General features: G+C 46.2%; 1 protein-coding gene across 2 annotated transcripts in view; it reads right to left on the minus strand.

The window, feature by feature from the left end:
- The window catches only part of ITGB3 (integrin subunit beta 3), a 63,277-nt gene that overhangs the window by 18,346 nt on the left and 31,363 nt on the right, over window positions 1–13,568 (minus strand). For both annotated transcript variants that reach the window (XR_005721787.1, XM_040245066.1), the window contains exons 4-10: window positions 12,990–13,242; window positions 9,593–9,755; window positions 8,797–8,958; window positions 6,273–6,368; window positions 5,772–5,861; window positions 4,930–5,064; window positions 2,936–3,365 (exon numbers count right to left, since the gene is read on the minus strand). Coding sequence is in view for 1 of the 2 variants with exons in the window: in XM_040245066.1 (XP_040101000.1) it covers window positions 2,936–3,365; window positions 4,930–5,064; window positions 5,772–5,861; window positions 6,273–6,368; window positions 8,797–8,958; window positions 9,593–9,755; window positions 12,990–13,242 (1,329 nt within the window). In the remaining variant the exon portion in view is untranslated. The remainder of the gene's footprint in view (window positions 1–2,935; window positions 3,366–4,929; window positions 5,065–5,771; window positions 5,862–6,272; window positions 6,369–8,796; window positions 8,959–9,592; window positions 9,756–12,989; window positions 13,243–13,568) is intronic.

Below are 13,568 nucleotides of genomic sequence, written 5' to 3' on the forward strand. Positions count from 1 at the left end.
TGAGCAAAGAACAGACCAGGCCAGCAGCTCTAGGCAGGGAGGGACAAGGATGAGCTGGGCTATAAGCCCCGCCAGGTCAGGAACCACACATGACCCCTTTGCACCCATGTGGACCGAGGGCCTGGCACAGAGCAGGTGTTCAGCGAGCATGTGTCCCTGGAGGATGAGATAACGGCAACAGAGGGTCCAGACTTGAGGCCGGCGGGCACCCAACACCCTGGCAGGAAGGGAGAGGGAGGCCTCAGAGCTGCAGTGGCTGCCTGGGCTTCCCTCGTGTGATGGGCTGGAGCTCACTGGGGACGAGCTGTTCCTGTGCGGCTGGGAGGCAGGAATAAGGGCTGCTGACCCGGGGCCTTTGTTCTGCGGCTTCAGTGGGGCGGGCAGCCAAAGGAAACACACTCTGGCTGGGATCCCTCCCACATGCCCCACATCAGACCAGGAACAATCAGCCCATAGAGTAGCAGCGGGCCTCCCTCCCACCCTGGTGCCGTCGTGGTCTGTGTGTAAGCCTCTCCTAGGGGGAACTTTTTTTCCCTCAGTCCCAAACTTCTCCTCATGTCAAACTTAACCATTCCCTTTGGTGCCTTGAATACGACGTGTGTGTGCTTAGTCGCTCAGTTGTGTCCAACTCTTTGCAACCCTGTGGTCTGTAGCCCGCTAGGCTCCTCTGTCCATGGGATTCTCCAGGCAAGAATACTGGAGTGGGTTGACATGCCCTCCTCCAGGGGATCTTCCCAACCCAGGGATCGAACCCAGGTCTCCCGCCTTGCAGACTGATTCTTTACTGTCTGAGCCACCAGGAAAGCCCTGGATACGACATAAATACTATTAAATATTAGAAGGCAGCAGTCCCCAACCGTTTTAGCACCAGGGATGGGTTTCACAGAAGACAATTTTTCCATGGACTGGGGTTGGGAGGGATGGTTTGGGGATGATTCAAGAGCATTCCATTTATTCTGCCCTTTATTTCTATTATTAATCCATCAGCTCCACCTCGGATTATCAGGCATTAGATCCCGGATGTTGGGGACCCCTGTGAGAAGGAACCGAAACTCTTGCCTCACTCCCGAATTCAAATTGCTGGGTGTGTCTGTGTGTCCGTGCATATCTGATCTCTCTTTCCCCTAATCTCTCTCATATCAATTTTTTGTTATAAAAAGATATTTAATTTGATCAGTCTCAAATGCTATAAAATATTACTGCAAATTGAAGATTTTAACATTCTAGGAACAGTATTCCTTTTCTCTGATATCATTTTTCTCCAGTCTCTCAAATTTTGTTGACTTGAGTAAACAATGTTGTAGGTAATAGATAGAAGCCATTTTTATATTACTTGGGTATGCTTTAGAATGACACACACTTACCTTTCTCATTAAGCTTTCCTCAAGGCCAATGTTAAAATGAACACCTGGGTAGATTAGCTCCGCTGGTTAGAGCCCCAGGGCAAGTGAAGCCCATCTGGCTCATAGGCTTGATCACCCCAGAACCAAGTGATACTCTCTGTTCAATTGGCCACACAATACAACTGCAAACTGGTCCCAACCAAATTGCAGATATCTTCAGTCTCTCTCTCACAATGGGGATTAAGCCACAGTGACTACAGCCCAGCAAAATGTATCCCTAGTGCTCAGGAACAACTCAGACTGCCTAACTGCCTCTGGGAGTGTTGTCAGTGTGTCTGCAGATAAGGATTACGTTAACTTAGTTGGACTTCTAGCTGGGGAAGTACCCCAGGAGTGGGCTTTGGGGTAAGTAGAAACCAGCTTGAGAGTATCATGGGCCTCAAGATTTTACTGAATTTTGTAATGAGGTAGACAACAATTCAGTATCCTGCAGGTAGGAGGATTCAAACTCATAGTCCCCAGCCTGCAGTCTGGGACTGTCTGTGGCAGCACCCCCAAAAATCATCTGTGCTGTGCAATACGGTGGCAACTAGCCACACATGGCTCCTGAGGAACACAGAAACTAACTTTTTTTATTTAATTTGATTTAAACTTTGTACTTAAGCTTTCATTAAACTTGATTCATTTAAATAGCCTCCATTTTGGACTGTAGAGATCTAGAGTACAAAAAGTAATAATATACTAACAGTGATAATAAAACAGTACCAACACTTAATAAGAGTACCAACACTTAATAGTACCAACACTTACTATTTTTCAGTCACTCTCCTAAGTGTACTGGCTCATTAAATGTGCTCCAATATCTTACAAAGACAGTACTTGTTTTCCACATGTTGTGTGATGAAAATATAAATTCATGTAAAATAATCATTACTAACTTCACTACATATTCTGACATCATGTAGTTTCCAAACCTATGTATACTACAATTCTAATTAGCATTAGTCAGTGGTTTTTTTTTTTTAAGTAAAAAAAAAGGGTTGGAGGACTTCCCTGGTGGTACAGTGGTTAAGACTCCACTCTTAAAAAAAAAAAAAAGACTCCACTCTTCCAATGTGGGGGAGAAGGGCTAGTTTCGACCTCTAGTCAAAGAACTAAACTAAGATACTACATGGTGTGGCAAAAAAAAAAAACAAACTTTTTTAATTTAAAAAAGGGTTGATTCATATCCTCAAAAAGATTAGAAACCAGTGACTTAAAATGTGAGCTGAAGGGCAAATGAGAGAAAAGAAAAAGCTATCTTCACTTTCACTTTTCCCCACTCTTTCCCACCCTCTTTTAAGAGAGAAGCCCCCTGAAAGCAGGCACTCATTTCCTTCCTGTGTCCCTCGCGAAAGGACAGAGGGAGCTGAGGGGAATTAAAGAGAACCTCGCTTCTGTTTCCTGCCCTCGGAGTGGAACACCATCGGCTCCCTCTGCCCCTGAGCCACCCTGTGCCCAGCTCAAGCCCTAGGCTGCCTCCATTTCCAGAGGCTGCAGATGCGTGAGTGTGTGTGGGTACCAGGATGGAAGGCATGTGCAACTCCACTCACCTGAGCACATCTCCCCCTTGTAGCGGACACAGGAGAAGTCATCACACTCGCAGTACTTGCCCGTGATCTTGCCAAAGTCACTGCTGTGGCAGACGCACTGGCCACAGAGACACTCGCCCCGCTGGCTGCAGATGGGCTGGCCCTCCCGGGGGCTGCACTCATCCTGCTGTGAGGGGCGGTAGTCCTCTTCCGAGCACTCGCACTGGGACCCCAGCCAGCCAGGCCCACAGCGGCACACCCCACACTCAAAGGTCCCATTGCCATTGTTGCAGCGGTGGCTATAAGGCTCAGCCTCGGCCTGGCAGGCACAGTCACAGTCGAAAGTGACCTGCACAGTGAGGCTGTCTTTGAAGCCCACAGGCTTGATGGTGAAGGACTTCTCCTTCTTCTGGGGACAGCCACGCACTTTGGCCTCAATGCTGAAGCTCACCTGGATGGAAAGTAAGATCGTGTTCAGACACAGGGGACCCTGTTGACACTCCAGCGCTAGAGGGAAAGAAGCTGTTCCCTGCCCTGCCCAGGAATACTCAAACTGGGTGTCCTGTCCCCCGCAAGCCAAAGTTCCTCAGCTTTGCCACTACCAGGGTCTGCAAAGCCAAAGCAAGACCTGGGGACAGCTGTGCCATTGTGACCTGCTGGCTGGGTGTAGACATGGCTTATAATCACGAGATAGCTTTTTTTTAAAAAATAAACCAGTTCAAGCAGAGCAGAACCTATGATCTTATAAACACTCTGCCTTTGGCCAACTAAGCTAGCTGATTACATAATATCAAGGTACACAAAGCACGATTTTGTGGCATTGTATGGTAACCCTGGGGCTTCCTGGGTGGCTCAGTGGTAAAGAATCTGCCTGCCAGTATAGGAGATACAAGAGACACGGGTTCAGTCCCTGGGTGGAGAAGATCCCCTGCAGAAGGAAATGGCAACCCACTTCAGTATTCTTGCCCGGAAAATCCCACGGACAGAGGAGTCTGGCGGGGCTACAGTCAATGGGGTCACAAAAGAATCAGACATGACAGCAACTAAACCATAACAATGGTAACCCTAACCCTAACCCATACAGTGTCGCATAGTGGCCAACCTCAGGCTCAAGGCCTACTGTTCAATTTCTTTATAGTTTTGGTTGTTGTTGTTTATTTATTTATTTATTTTGGTCCCGCCTTGCAGCATGCAAGATCTTAATTCCCCATCCAGGGATCGAAACCATGCGCCGTGCAGTGGAAGCCCAGAGAGAGAACCACCAGACCACCAGGGAGATCCCTGTTCCATTTCCATGTGACATTTCATCACTTGTGCAATCAAACTTGTTTCAGGCCAATGTTTCTTACTAGGGTGTGTGCACATGTGCCTAGAATATAGACAGAAAGAGAGATGGATATAGACATTAAATAATACAGACATGAATGATAAAACTATAGATAAGCCCCTCTTTTCTTCCCACCCCTTTCACCATCCCTCTCCCCTAAGGCAGAAGCTGAGGAGAACCAACCACTAGGGAAGGAAAGCCACAGAGGGATTAAGGAGGCAAAATGAACGTTTGCATTCTGAAATTCCATGATGGTGGTATTTTCACCTATTCTGTTTGCTGCCAAATCTTCAGCAGCTAGGACAATGCCTGGCACGAAGTCAGGGCTCAATAAATATTTACAGATGACATTTCCATTTACGTTGTGAAGCAACGAAAGGCATTACTTTAGAGGAGGGTGGAGACCAGTAAGGGGCTGAAGGCAAGAAATATTATCATCTGCAATTGACTGTGCATAAACAGTCACCTAAATGCAAGTTTAAAAAAAATCCTGACAGGGAAGTTACTTAACAGAGAAAGTTTAGGCAACAGAAGCCTCGGAGGCAAAGGCTGGCAGCTCCGTTACATCTGACTTGTAAGGACGTTCAGGAAGAAAGTACAGGGAAGGAAGGGGTGGGTGCCCACAGAGGTTCCGGGGCACAGGCCAAGGTGAGAGCCGCAGCGTCAGCCCCTGTCCAGCCCACCTCACCGTGTCTCCAATCTTGAGTCCGACACAAGACTTCAGGCCTGGGATGACTTCATTGTTGAGACATGTGGCATTGAAGGATAAGGACAGCTCCTCGGGGAGGTCACGCACTTCCAGCTCTACTTTAGAGCGGATTTTCTGAGCAAGAAAGGGCAAAAGAAGGCAAGAAAATGGGCTGAGAGGACACAAGTAGGGGCCAATTACATCCCAAGCAAAAGCCACCAGGTGGTCCTGGACTCACCTACCCCCTAAATGCTGAGGTCCACCTGCCAGCTGCCACAGCATCCCTAGGAGCCTGTATCCCACTAACCTTCCAGCCCAAGACCTGCTCTCGCTCTTTCTCCACTTGTGTCTAGGTGAGTCTCGGTAAAATCTAAACCAGCTGTGCCCTCCTGCAGGCCTCACAGACTTGCAAGAAAGGAGTGCTGATACTGGTCGCCTTGGGTAGTACCACTTTCTACCTACTTTTTCATCAACCTCACATTCCCCATAATTCAGCTCCCTCTTTCCTCTGTTGTTGGAGCCCAGCTCTCCCTCAGTCTGTACCCACTCCCAGTTTCAGGGCCCTGCTCCTTAACATCATCCCCATTGTCTCTTTCCATTTCACCTTCTCTAAGCATTTCCTCTGCTGTTCCTATGGCTCCCTCCATCCCCTCCTGAGCCATTTCTGTTGCAGAAGGCTGCATTCCTCCCAGTGCTGCCTATCACCTAGCCTCTGGAAGAACAAGAAGGCAGTCAAGGCTGCATGGTGGACTAGCTGCCAGGATTCCCAAATCTGAGGCCTCCTGGGTAATGCCAAGGGCAGTGGACTCTTAGCGGGTCTATTCCCAGTGTAAGACACTTACCCCATAAGCATCCACAATGAGCTGGAGAACATTGCTGGAATCAGTAGACAGAACCCCCACTGTGGTCCCTGGGATGAGCTCACTATAGTTCTAGAAAAGAAGATAAAGATGTCTAGGAACGACCGATAAAGGTGGTGATCTCCAAAAGCCCTCCCCAAATAGATGGAGAGTCTTGAAAAGAAAATTGAGGGAGGGATGGGATATTTTACTTATCACTGCCAAGAATATATCTAGCAGTTTTTCAGCCCTGAGAAAAATTACAGAGAACCTCTCACACGGCTCTTCCCACTAAATTACTCCCCTCCACCTCTGCAAATGTCAATACACCCATCCTTCTATGTTCAAGGTTGGAGGAGAGAGGTTCACCAAAAGTAATCATTAGCTCCGAAGTGTTTCCTGATTGGGGACCATGGCCAAAGGTAGTCTGGGTTGGTTCCCTGAGATAGGTCCACCCATCACAGACCCCACTCCCACTCCAGGAAGCCCCGAAGCTATAGTCACCTGGTAGAGATTGACTACACTTTCAGTCACTGCAAAGATCAAATTGATGTTTTTCTGGGATAGCTTCTCAGTCATCAGCCCCAAGGAGGGATAATCCTGTAAAAAGGGAGGATGTGGGGATTAGTTAAGAAGTAAGAAGTCTATTCACATACATCCCTGGATTCTAAACCTTAGGACTTGGTTGAATGGGGCCATGGCCCAGACAGTGGTGGGGCTTTAACTTTTTCACCCCATGACAATGAGAAGCAAACACAAACTCAGGTGTGAACTCAGGATAGATGAAGAGATACAGGCTTGTAGTATCAAAACTAAGCTCCTCTTTCTTCCTACTCAGATGTGAAGCAGCCACACCAAGGAGCAGCTGCCTGGACCAGGCTCTGCCAGGCCTCGTCGTTTTGACGCCTACTCCTGTTTTGTGGCTCCTGACAAATGCCTTGGCTTGGTGCTCACAGGACTCTGCCATGTGATCTCAGCCTTCCTTTCCAGGCATCATGCAGCCTCTCTCCCCCTTTCACTCACCACTGATCTGGAACCCTGTCTTTCGCCCACCTGGAGTGGACTTCTTTTTGTTAACCCTCCTTCCTTAGGATCCAGCTCAGGTCTCACCTTTGCCAGGAGGCCTTCCTTGACCACCCCAATTCACAATGAGCCTTCTTCTTTTGAATACCTAAAGCCTTTATCAAATGTTTCACCTAGTTAGCATTAATCATGCACCTTCTGTTATTGGTACCATATCTTCTTGACTAAACCAAAAACTCTTTAAGAGCAGGGCATAATATAGTCTTGTTAACATTCTCCAACCCCAGTAAGGGCATGCCTAGTGTGTGTGTGTTCAGTCGCTTCAGTTACGTCTAATTCTTTGCCACCCCATGGACTGTAGCCCACCAGGCTCCTCCATCCATGGAATTCTCCAGGCAAGAATACTGGAGTGGGTTGCCATACTCTCCTCCAAGGGATCTTCCCAATCCAGGGATCGAACCCATGTCTCCTGAGTCTCCTGCATTGCAGGTAGGTTCTTTACTGCGGAGACACCGGGGAAGCCCCAAGGCCTTGCCTAGACTAGATGTCAGTCACTATAGACTCACCCATTGCTTGGTAGTCCTCAACCTGCATACGGCTGATACCAAAAACTCAAGCCAAAAAGGCAGTGCTGACAAATTATGAACATATCTCTGGAATCCTAGACCTTTCAGGGAGCTCATGAGATCGTGAAACTCAGGTTCCTGTCCTTACACAGGTGTACATTTAAGCCACCTAGATGGAGTAATTGCTATATTGTCTTTAAGAAATGAAGAGTTCACATCTCCCCTTATATACTCAGAGTATCAGTATTCTGCAGGTCTGTACATTTTCTTTATGGTTTACTGCAATTTCTCTTGTTTCCATGTAAATTCCTTTCCTTTGTTTTACCTTCTGTGGACATAGAAAACAACTTTCAAGAAGTCTTCTCAAACAGAGTAGTGGTTACCAGAGGGGAAGGGGTGGAGGAGGGTGAAATGGGTAAAGAGGATCAACTGTATGGTGACAGATGGAAACTAAATTTGGGGTGGTGAGCATGGTGAAGTGTATGCAGAAGTAGAAAGATACTGATGTACACTGCGAAACATATAATGGGAGCTTGTATACACCCGTGGTGGATTCATGTCAATGTATGGCAAAACCAATACAGTATTGTAAAGTAAAATAAAGTAAAAATAAAATTTAAAAAAATTAAATAAAATAAAATATTAAAAAAAAATAAAAATAAACCAACGTTACCTCAAAAAAAAATAATAATTTTAAAACAACGTCTTCTTGGGACTTTCCTGGTGGTTCAGTGGCTAAGACTCCAGGCTCTCCATGCAGGGGCCCTGGGTTCAATCCCTGGTCAGGGAACTAAGATCCCACATGCTGCAACTAAGAGTTCATATGCCACAATGAAATCAAAGATCTAAGTGCTGCAACTAAGATCCAATGCAGCCAAATAAATAAATAAAATATCTTTAAGAGTTTTTCATATTAAAAAAAATAATAAAATTTTTTTAGTTTGTAACTTTAAAAAGTCTTCTCATGTATCAGCTAAACCATCCTTTAGCCCTTGGATTCCAGCTAAATGACTCTGAGCCCTTTATCCTTTCCTCACAGGACTGGCTCGCCATGGTTGGCCAGTCTTTGTCTCTTTCTCCTCTGTCTTCTTCCAAAAACCACAGAGAGCATGATGCTTCAAGAAGGGGCTAATTTGTACACAGTGACAGGATGGCCCTGCTTTCCAGCTGAACATGTAGAAGTCCTCTGGGTCCATTCTGGATGCCATGAGGCTGCAGCTGGTGCTGGAGGCAGTGGGGGTAGCAGTAACACTGACCCCAGCCAGGACCATCTCTAATGGTTGTGCAGGTTGTACCCTGGATGAAGACAGGCTGCAAAGAGCCCTGTATCTTGCCCAGAGGAAGGCCTGTCATTTTCATATTCACACAAAGACTCTGCCTGAGTTAGGGCAGTCCTGGCCATAGTGAATAGGAACCATAAGTGGAAAAAAGAATCTCACCATGGTAGTGGAGGCAGAATAATGGTTGTCATTGCCCACATAACACTGCCCATCATTGGGCTGGACGATGCCTGCCAGCCTTCCATCCAGCGCTATATGGGTCTTGGCATCAGTGGTAAACACCAGCAAGTGGGAGGCATCATTCCTCCAGCCAATCTTCTCCTGTTTAAAAAAAAAAAAAAAAAAGGTGAAAGACAGCAACTTTAGCTATGTCACTGTACAAAACAAAGACCTAAGGAGTTCCCAATCTGAAGGGCTAGACACGGGCTGGAGAATGGCCTCAGTCCCAGTCCTTGGAACACAAGCTGGAGCTTTCCAACTCAGCAGTTTCTGTTCTCTTAGAAAAACAGTCTCAGGGCTCACTAGTTCAAGGAGCTGAAAGACACCTACTTCATCTCCAAATAGAACTTCTTCAATGAGAATCACATGGCCCATCCAGAAACCCACCTGCATCTGCAGAGCTGGGCTGGGCAGAAGAAATCTTGCCTGAACATCTGCCCACTTTGCTGAGGTTAAGTGAACCCAGCCTGGACTCGGATACACTTCCAGAGAAGGTGGGGAGATGCTCTCCCCAGTAAGCACCTGGGTCCCCTAAGGTTCAAAAAACTATCAGCTCTGGCCAGGGAGCAAATACAAGCAGAGGTTGCTTATCAGCAGCAACATGTTGCTCATACTGTACAAAGCTCTGCTTAGTTCCTATCTTGTATTTCACCCAGAAATCCCCACTGTTGAACCACTTCCTCCCCATTTTGATCTGCTCCAACCACACCTGGCACTCCACACCCTCCAAACTCACATCACAGACGGTAGCTTGCATGATGGCATCAAAACCACCCTCTGGGGCATCTCGGTTCCGTGACACACTCTGCTTCTTCACCTCCTCATTGAAGCGGGTCACCTGGTCAGTTAGGGTCAGCACATGTTTGTAGCCAAACATGGGCAAACAGGTAGCCTTCATACTAGGGAGGGAAGGAGATGATTTAAACAGACATCTGACATAAAAGATGGCAGGGAGGGGGACTTCCCTGGCAGTGCCGGGAGCCAGCGTGAGGAATCCCGCCCGTGACAAGGTCATGAGGAAGGAAGCCTGACAAAACGCAAGGACGTGATCAGGTTTCAGGGGTTCCCCCTGGAATTTCCTGAGCATGTACCCCCCAAACCAAAAATCTGCCGGCTTTTGTACTCTGCTTCTCCACTCTTCTGATATTCTCTGGAAAAAGTCAACTCAGGGCTTTAGTCTTCTGCATTTGAAAGGGATGTTTCAGTTAAACCCCCTCTGACAACTCTCTAGCTTGCCTAACAGGTTTCCCCAGACCTCTTACAGCTTGTGAATTGCTTACAGGCCCCCAACCGCGAGAGGCACAAAGCTTAAAAGCATCTTACAGATACAGAGCCTTTCCTAAAGAGTTAAAAATTATATTGGTAGAGGGTTTTCACTGTTGACTCAATTACTGCTGCCAGGCCTCCATATTCTTTATCTTTTAGGCACCTGGGAGGATGTTAATCAATGTAAACGGGATATGGAAAAAGATATATAATAGTTTTGATGTTAGCAACACTAGACTTTTGAGTTAATTACTTCTCTTTGTTATATATCACTGCACTCCTCTTGTGTCCTTGCTATGTAAGAATGTAACTTTATTTAGTGCTTTCTGAGAGCAGCACCAGACTTTGGGAAGATCAACACAAATAAGTCTTCTGGTTGACAAACCCTTATCAGAAAAAAGGCTGTAAAATGTTAATTGGCCCTTTTTGGCCAGAAGATGATGTAAATCACCTAAGACTTGTGTATACAATTAGGTATGCAGAGAGAAAAGCCTGGTTTTGGTAACAGTCTGGACTGCTAACACTGCATAATTTTGTATTACCCATTGATCTCTATGTACAATCAAAAAGGTATAAAAGGCCTTTCTAGACAATAGGGGCCGGGGCCAGTCGCTGGAGTGGTTTCCCCTGTGTCTCCTCTTTACTCTAATTTCTGGCTGAATTCCCATCTGGGGCGTGGAGGCTCACCATGTCTACTCACTTGTCCCGGCTTTTAAGATCCACGTGACGAGGAGCCCAAGGCGGGGCACCCCCCGATATTCAAGAGGACACCGGTGTTCTAACGTAGATGGTGCAAGCTCCTTGTCTGGAACTTTATTGGCTTTCCACGTAAACCAAGTTATTCAGCCTTTTTTCTCCACTTAATTTTCCTACTACACTATTTCTTCCTAATCTAATCCTATATTAATAAATAAATACGTTTTCCTCGCCTACGCCGTCCACGCTTCGAATCACCCTGGATCCACCGGGGCTGGACCCCGGCAGCAGTCGAGTGCTTCCAATACAGGGAATGCAGGTTCGATCCCTGGTCAGGGAACTAAGGGATCCCACATGCCATGTGGTGTAGCCAGGGATGGGGTGGAGAAAAGACTACCTGGGGAATGGGAGGGAAAAGAGGGAGAGAGATGTGGAAAATGGTACACCCAGTCCAGTTCTATGAAGCTAGAATTATCCAGAGAGTTTAGACTCTAAACCCTTCAAATTACCTAGGCATCACATTGAACTAACCTCCACCTAGCTCAGAGGAGAAGAGAGTGAACTGTGGAACCAGACTCCCTTGATTCAAATCCCAGTTCCTTGACTTACTAGTCATGGAACCCTAGGCAAGCTTCTCTATACCTAACCTATAAAACAAATGGGGACATGATAGCTAGTAAGGGTTGTTGTGAAGCCTTGTTGTTCAGTTGCTCAGTTGTGTCCAACTCTTTGCAACCCCATGGACTGCAGCACACCAGGCTTCCCTGCCCACCATCAACTCCCAGAGCTTGCTCAAACTCATATCCATTGAGTCAGTGATGCCATCCAACCATCAAATCCCCTGTTGTCCCCTTCTCCTCCTGCCTTCAATCTTTCCCAGCATCACGGTCTTTTCCTATGAGTCAGCTCTTTGCATCAGGTAGCCAAAGTATTGGAGCTTCAACATCAGTCCTTCCAATGAATATTCAGGACTGATTTCCTTTAGGATTGACAGGTTTGATCTCCTTGCTGTCCAAAGGACTCTCAAGTCTTCTCCAACACCACAGTTTGAAAGCATCAATTCTTTAGCACTCAGCCTTCTTTATGGACCAACTCTCACATCCATACATGACTACTGGAAAAACCATAGCTTTGATTATACAGATTTTTTTGACTCTACGGACCTTTGTTGGCAAAGTAATGTCTCTGCTTTTTAATACACTGTCTAGGTTTGTCATAGCTTTTATTCCAAGGAGCAAGCATCTTTTAGTTGTAAGGTTTAAGTGAGTTAACATGGGGAAGGTTCTCAGATCAGAGTGAGGCTTTGGTTGCTATTGCTAACACCTTATATTCAACACTTCTCTAAAGTAACATTAACATAACAATAAGCAAAAGTTCATCAATAACTTTATGTCTCTGAGCTATCAATAAATTGATAGATCTGTGTCAAGCAGGACATAGGTTTTTTTTTTTCTGTCCCCACTCCATTGGTTTATTTCTTTAACTCACAGTTGACATCCTTACTGGGTAAACTTACAACCCACATAACTCTCAAATCTAAAAAGTAAAGCTGTACCCTGACAGACTTGATAACCATTATTTTAAATTATAATTCATGAATTTGCATAGTCTCTCCACCAATTAAATAAATAAACCATTCAGTTGTAAGCCAAAGTCTCAAAGTAGGGACACATCCATTTACGCTAGATGGTTCAATAAATATCATTTCCACTCTTTTATATTCCTCTAGGACTTAATTCCTTGCATTTTAACTCTGTAGGACCCATCTTCTAGATAAGGAGGACAATAACAATGGAATCAATCATTCTGAAATCATAACTCCTCTATTTACTTATCCATAAAGTTCTCTCTCTATGTTCGGTCTCATTTCTCTTTTATTCTCTCTTGTCTTACTATTTATTTGTGACCTAGACCAGGAAGCTAATGAATTTCCTTTCTAGGTCTCCAAATAGCCTTGTTTATTATTAACAATTTTGGTTGATTACTAACTATTAACACAGTCAGTGAGTCAGCCCGCTTGCCAGACAGGGAGACCTTGGTAAAGAGGAGAAACAATGTGGCCAGAAAGCAGACAACAAAGCCAACCTGGAGGTAGAAATAAGAAGCAGGACTTGGGCACATGTGGGGCAATGGGAAGAGATGCTACCCTGGCTTCTACAGGAGAGACTTACTCATAGCAAGGGTTTCTGATAGCCTCTGGTGGAGAAATATACATGTATGGTGACACGGGCTTATCCACAAAGGCCCCGAAGCCAATCCGCAGGTTACTGGTGAGCTTACGCATCTGGGAGGCCAGCTTGGTACCCAGGTTCTGGATGTTCCGCAGGTCATCCTTCATGGAGTAAGACAAGTCCATTAAGTAGTAGATGTCCACAGGGTAATCTTCCACCTGCCGAACTTGGACGGAGAAAATCTTCGAATCATCTGTAAGGCAGAAGGACATTAAGCCTTCTTCTCTTCTTCCTCTAAGACTTAAGCAGATTTGGACATATTTGCTGGGCTGTGCTGTGCTCAGTCGCTCAGTTGTGTCCGACTCTTTGCCACCCCGTGGCCTAGAGCCTGCCAGGATCCTCTGCCCATGGGATTCTCCAGGCAAGAATAGTGGGTTGCCATGTCCTCCTCCAGGGGATCTTCCCAACCCAGAAATCAAACCCAGGTCTCCCACAGGCAGATCCTTTACCATCTAAGCCACCAGGGAAGCCCAGGAATACTGGAGTGGGTAGCCTATCCCTTCTCCAGGGCATCTTCCT

This window comes from Oryx dammah, unplaced genomic scaffold (genome assembly GCF_014754425.2).
Source record: "Oryx dammah isolate SB20612 unplaced genomic scaffold, SCBI_Odam_1.1 HiC_scaffold_8, whole genome shotgun sequence".
Taxonomy (NCBI): Eukaryota; Metazoa; Chordata; class Mammalia; order Artiodactyla; family Bovidae; genus Oryx; species Oryx dammah.